At 51.4% G+C, this 6,531-nt stretch overlaps 1 protein-coding gene across 2 annotated transcripts in view; it reads right to left on the bottom strand.

Annotated features, from left to right (window-relative positions):
* Ppp1r13l (protein phosphatase 1 regulatory subunit 13 like) overlaps positions 1 to 6,531 on the bottom strand; it is a 19,615-nt gene that overhangs the window by 7,906 nt on the left and 5,178 nt on the right. For both annotated transcript variants that reach the window (XM_026777592.1, XM_026777591.1), the window contains 5 exons: positions 2,475 to 2,551; positions 2,244 to 2,386; positions 563 to 1,073; positions 384 to 482; positions 219 to 310 (listed from right to left, as the gene is read on the bottom strand). In XM_026777592.1, coding sequence (XP_026633393.1) covers positions 219 to 310; positions 384 to 482; positions 563 to 1,073; positions 2,244 to 2,386; positions 2,475 to 2,529 — 900 coding nt within the window. In that variant the 5' untranslated portion in view covers positions 2,530 to 2,551. The remainder of the gene's footprint in view (positions 1 to 218; positions 311 to 383; positions 483 to 562; positions 1,074 to 2,243; positions 2,387 to 2,474; positions 2,552 to 6,531) is intronic.

Genomic DNA, 6,531 nt, shown 5'->3' with positions numbered 1-6,531 from the left:
GGGTGTGGCTCAGTGGTAGAGCCCCTGCCTAGAATCCCCCAGTGAGGGGCTGGGGTGTGGCTCAGTGCTATGCACTCACCTAGAATGAGAATGAACTAGGTCCTAGATTTAATCCTCAGACTCCCACCATAAAGAGCATGAGGAAAGGCACACACACACACACACACACACACCCTGGACCCTCCACCTTCACCCCCTGCTGCCCACCTGCACCTCACCTTGCCACTGCCCCCCAGCCCGTCCAGGCTGCTCTCTCTCCAGGGTAAGAGCTGCAAACCGGGAGAGGCAGGTCGTGTGAAAACATCCAGCCCTGCAAAACACAGATCGTTAGGATGGACTTCAGACTCCTGTAGTCCAGGTGCCCCCCATCATCAGTCACTCACGTTCATAGCTTGCTGTCTGAGAAGACTTTTTCTCATAAGCTACGTCCAAATCAGACTCGTTCCAGGCTTTCGGAGGCCTCCGGCGCAGCGTCAGGTCGTCTGGGGAAAGGGGTGCATGAGTGAGGGTGTAAGCACAGGCTAGACCCGGCCAACCTCCCTAAGAGTGGGTCCCCGAGCACCTTGAGCGCGAAGCGGTGGGGCGAAGGCACTACCACCCGCGCCCAACAGGGGGCTCCCGAACGCGGCCGGTGAGTCATAGCCAGCAGTGGTTGGACGCGGGGAAGGTCCGCGCTCCGGAAAGAAGGCTTGGGGTCCCTCAGCTAGAGGGCTGCCCCGGGGGGACCCTGCGCGACTCAGATAGTCGAAGGGCGTCGAGGGACCCGGCTGGCGCAGCGAGCTAGCTCCAGGCCGCGGAGACGGCGCCCGGCCATGGGGACTGGCAGCCCCGTCAAAGGCACGGGGTCTGGGCGATGGCGCACGCTCCAGGCTGCTGTAGGCATCGGGCTGCAGATAGATGGGGGCACGTGGGGAGGACGGCCGGCCTTTGGGGGACAGAGGGCTGTAGGGATGCAGGGACGGGGCACTCTCCGAGCGTCCAAAACGGGTCTCTGTGCTATCCGTGGGTGTCTTCTGCGGGGACCCTCTGCTGCCAAAATGCTCTGGGACAGGGCTGGTGCTGTACCGGGATATCTATGGGTAAGTCGGGTACGGAAGAGTCAGAGGAGACAATAAGGGTCAAATGGGGAAGATCAGCGTAGATAATGGAAAGTCAATGTGGAGACGTCAGAGTAGGCCTGCTGACTGGGCGCGAGGGCCTCTAGCTTGTTACTGGTTCTTTTATATGATTTAAGAAAAGGCCTTTTGCTGCATGTAAGCTTTCCCCCTTTTTTCCCCCACGTTAATCCCAGCAAAGGTAAGCGGGAATTCGAGGCCAGCCTGATCTCTAGAGAATTCCAAGACAGCCTGGGTTGTTAGACAGAAAAATCCTGTCTGGAGCGGGGGGGGGGGGGGTTAACCTGGCTTGATGGTGCACACCTTTAATCCATGCACTCAGGAAATGGGGAGACAGAGGCATGTGGATGTCTGTGAGTTTGAGGCCAGCCTGGTCTGCAGAAAGAGTTCCAGGATGGCCTGGGTTGTTAGACAGAAAAATCCTGTCTGGAGCGTGGGGGGGGGGGGTTAACCTGGCTTGATGGTGCACACCTTTAATCCATGCACTCAGGAGGCAGAAGGGCAGAAGCAGGCAAATCTCTGTGAGTTCGAGGCCAGCCTGGGTTGTTACACAGAGAAACCATGACTGGGGGGGGGGGCAAAACTCACACCTTTAATCCCAGCAGATAGAGGTAGATCTCTGAGTTCCAGGCCAGCTAGGGCTACATACTGAGACCCCATCTTAAAAAATAAATTAATATAAAATTGCCTTTTTAACAGGGTCTCACAAAGCTCAGGCTACCTGAGGGTCTTCACGTAGCCAAGCGTGGCTGTGAATTCCTTATCCTCCTGCCTCTACCTCTCCAGTGTAACAGGTGTGTACCACAAGCCCCGATTTTATATGGTACGGGAGATGGAACCCAGACCTCCATTCATGCCAGGCAAGCATTCTACCCACTTAGCCAGCCTCTGTGTAGCCCAGGCTGGCCTTGAACTCACTGTGGAGGAGTGAGGCTGGCACTGAATTGATCCTTCCGCCTTAGCTGCCTTTAGAGCAAGGAAGAGCCTACTCTCTATATGCCTACGTGGCCCTCTCTTCTAGATGGCCTTGCAGAACTCACACCTACACAACCTTAGAAACTCAAGCCTCCCCTAGGGCATGGAGAGAAGCTGGCTTTGGGGGGCCACGGCGGGGGTCACCAAGCTCACCCTAGGGGGGACTCCAGCCTGTGGGCCAGGAGGCGCTGGCGAGTCTGACCACCAAGACTCTAACTGCTTGGTCAATTCATCCACTTTGGCGGCCGCGGTGTCCAACTCCATCTGTTTCAGGTCCATGTGCTTCATGGCCAGCGCTGGGTGTGGGAGTGAAGGTCAGGACTACGCCCCCTACACCCCGTCCCCTTGCCGGGCCCTGCCCATCCGCCCCTGCCCCCAGCTCACACTGGAAGTTCAGATCCAGAAGATCACTCGCATTCTGGAAGGCTTCGCTGTCCATGGTGCCGGCCGGAGCAAGGTGCCTGCCCGGGTGGAGAACTTGCTCAGACCCTCAGGCCACGCCCCTCCAGGCGCAAACCCAAGGAAGGCGCGCAGGGTGGGGATAGGGGGTTTCTACAGTCATTAAGGTTCCAAAATGCCAATTCCTTCAAAAGCCCTGTCTACCTGTCCACTATCTACCTAGAAGTCTTAAGCCATTCTAGAAAGTTGGAGACAAAGAATCTCTCCATCACCCCTCATAGGGTATTGAACTGAGGCTAAAATAATTGTTACTTTAATGGATGTCTACTAGGGACCAGGAGACACCACCAGACATTTTGTTGTTGATTTTTTTGTTTTGTTTTGTTTATTGCTGTAATGAGGATTAAAGACAATGCCACATACATGTCAGATAGGGGCTCTACCACACCTTCAGTCCCTCACTGGAGGATTCTACGCAGGGCCTCTACCACTGAGCCACACCTCAGCCCCTCACTGGGGGATTCTAGGCAGGGCCTCTACCACTGAGCCACACCTCAGCCCCTCACTGGGGGATTCTAGGCAGGGGCTCTATCACTGAGTTGCTCCTCCAACTATCCTTTTACTTTCCACGTTGACATAGGGATTTGTTGGATTTTTTTTTTTGTTGTTGTTGTTTTGTTTTTTTCCGGATAGGTTTTCTCTGTGTAGCTTTGGTTGGTGCCTGTCCTGGAGCTCACTCTCTCTGTAGATTAAAGGCATGAGCCACCACCACCTGGCCTTTTTTTTAAATTTATTTACTTATTATGTATACAACATTCTACCTTCATGTATGTCTGCACGCCAGAAGAGGGCATCAGATCCCATTATCGATGGTTGTGAGCCACCATGTGGTTGCTGGGAATTGAACTCTGGAAGAGCAGTCAATGCTCTTAACCTCTGAGCCATCTTTCCAGTCTGTATTTTTTGTTTTTTGGTTTTTGTTTTTCTTTTTTTGTTTTTTTTTTTTTTTTAGTTTTTCAAGACAGGGTTTCTCTGTAGCTTCAGAGCCTTTCCAGGAACTAGCTCTTGTAGACCAGCCTGGCCTCGAACTCAAAGAGATCCACCTGCCTCTGCCTCCCGAGTGCTGGGATTAAAGGCACACATCACCACTGCCTGGCGACACAGGGTCTTTTTAAGTATTTAGGGTGACCTGAAAACTTCATGTACCTCAAACTACATAGGCTTCAAGATCCTTGGCCTGCCTTGACCTCCAAGACTCTTGATTTGTAGATCTGTATCTGTACACTAAGTTTGCTGTGTGGTTTTAGTTGTGTTTTTAGATATTTATTCTATGTGTATGAGCATCTGCACAATTTCATGCTTGGTGCCATGGTGATCAGAAGAGGAAGTCAGATTCCCTAGAACTGTAGCTACACACAGTTGTGAGCCATCTCTCCAGCTTGTTTTTGTTGTTGTTGTTGTTTGGGACAGGCTGGTCTGAAACTGGTATGTGGGTTAGAAGTACCTCAAACTTCTGCTCCTCCTGCTCCTCCGGCCTGAGAGCTGAGATTATATATAGGCTTGGAGCACCAAGTGAGTTTGTGGTGCTGGGAATGGACCCAGGGCATCATACACGCTACGTATGCACGCCACCAACCAAGCCACAGCCCTAGCCCCACTCTTCCCTTTAAACAGCTATGAGCCAGGCAGGTGCCTTCCTGTAATGTCAGCTCTCAGGAGGCAGTCGTAAAGGGTTTCTAGTTTCAGACTAGCCTAGGCTAGAGTGTACTCAGTCTAGCCTGAGCTACAGATTGAATTCCTGCCAGGCAGTGGTGACACACACCTTTAATCCCAGCACTTGGGAGGCAAAGGCAGGAGGATCTCTGTGAGTTCAATTCTCAGCACCCTCATGGCAGCTCACAACCATCTGTGACTGCAGTTCCAGAGGACCCAACACCTTCTTCTGGCCTCCACGGGCATCAGGCACACATGCCCGATGTGTGCACACATCATGTATGTAAAACATACATGTGGTGCACAGACATACATGCATGTAAAACACTCATATACATAAAACAAAACAAATCTTAAAAAACAACCACACATAAGGCAGCCGATAGTGGTAGTGAAGGACACCGACCCACGGCTTTCATGTGCAAGGACACACCAACACACGATACACGGTGATATACTCCAACACTTGATACACGGTGATATACTCCAACACATGATACACGGTGATATACTCCAACACATGATACACGGTGATATACTCCAACACATGCTACATGGTTACATACTCCAACACATGATACACGGTTATATATGCCAACACATGCTACACGGTGACCTACTCCAACACACAATACATGGTGACAAACTTCAACACACGATACACGGTGACATACTCCACACACACGATACACAGTGACATATTCCAACAAGCAACACACGGTGACATACTTCAACACACGATACACAGTGACATACTCCATATATATGATACATGGTGACAAACTCCAACACATGATACACAGTGACACATTCCAACATACAATACACAGTGACATACTCCAGACACAGAGAGGGAAACACACAATACGCACTGCACACACACATACAAAACCTTGCCAATAAGCAAAGAAAATACAATTCAGACAGGTTGGAGTCAAGCGCTCACGCATCTGTGGTGACCCCTCCCTCCCAGCGCTTGGGAGGTGCAGGCAAGAGGATTAAGACTCATTCTTGGCTACTCAGCAAGTTGGAGGTTAGTCTAGACAATAAGAGACCCTGTCCCAAAAAACAAAGAGAAAAAGGAAGAAATAAAATGAAAGAAAAGAAAGAAGCCTGGAGTCGGATTGTTCAGCAGCCTTAGGCACTTCCGACTGTTTCACGGAGCCCCAGTTCAGTTCCCAGCACCCATGTAGGGCAGCTCACAGCTGCCTGGAACTCCAGCGCCAAGGGATCCAACACCTCTCCAGCCCCAGAGGGCACCTGCACTCATAGTAACATACATACACATACTTTTTATTTTTTTTTAAAGACATTTATTTATTATGTATATAATGTTCTGTCTGCATGGATGCCTGCAGGCCAGAAGAGGGCACCAGATCTTATTTATGGTGATTGTGAGCCACCATGTGGTTGCTGGGATTGAACTCCCAAGCTCTGGAAGAGCAGCCAGTGCTCGTAACTTCTAAGCCATGTCTCCAGCCCCCACATACACATACTTAAAAATAAAGTAAATCATCCAGGTGGTAACGGCACATGCCTTTAATTGCAGCACTCAGGAGGCAGAGGCAGGTGGATCTCTTGAGTTTGAGGCTGGCCTGGAAGACATTACTGCTGTCAATAAGAGGCCTTGTTCACGCTGACCCATTGTTAAGGGGGGGCGGAGTAGTCAGGGCCAGAGTTGCAGCTTTGGTCACCAGCCAGTAGGAGGAAGCTAGGCTGGGAACCGGTTACACCAGCCATCTTTATCCCCATGGCAGCCGCCACGCCCGCCAGCTCTGTCACCTTTTTAGCTTTGGCGGTAAAGGTGTAGGCCGTGGGGCCAGCTCGGACATGTTGACACCAGCCTGTCTGGGAAGCCACAAGGAACAGAACTTGTTGGGGTTGGTGGCTCATCTGAGCATGCGTGACCTTGAGTCCTCTCCACTCCTAGGGCAGGAGACTCCCTGGACTCTGCCTGAGACTCCTCACGAGGAAGAAGGATGTAAACTAAGTACCCCCAAAGGCCCTTCTGATCTCAAAGAGGGCTCCACTCTGAAGCCTGGTACTTGCTGTATTTGGTCTCACTGCATAGCCCAGACTGTGAAGGAACTTTATTAATGGGTCCTTTTGCCTCTCTGTGGCGGGAGCTATGGACACGCATCACCATACCCAGTAAGGACTCTGAGATGGTGAAGATCTAAAAAAATGGACCTGAAAGCTTAGGTGTCTACTGAAAGAAACGTCAGAACTGGAAAGGGATCTAGCTTACTGGTAGAGCCTCTGCCTAGAATCCCCCAGTGAGGGGATGGGGGTGTGGCTCAGTGGTAGAGCCCCTGCCTAGAATCTCCCA

Source organism: Microtus ochrogaster, unplaced genomic scaffold, assembly GCF_000317375.1.
Source record: "Microtus ochrogaster isolate Prairie Vole_2 unplaced genomic scaffold, MicOch1.0 UNK74, whole genome shotgun sequence".
NCBI lineage: Eukaryota > Metazoa > Chordata > Mammalia > Rodentia > Cricetidae > Microtus > Microtus ochrogaster.
The sequence above is the reverse complement of the archived record's forward strand: the minus strand, read 5'-3'. Positions and strand labels throughout refer to the sequence as shown.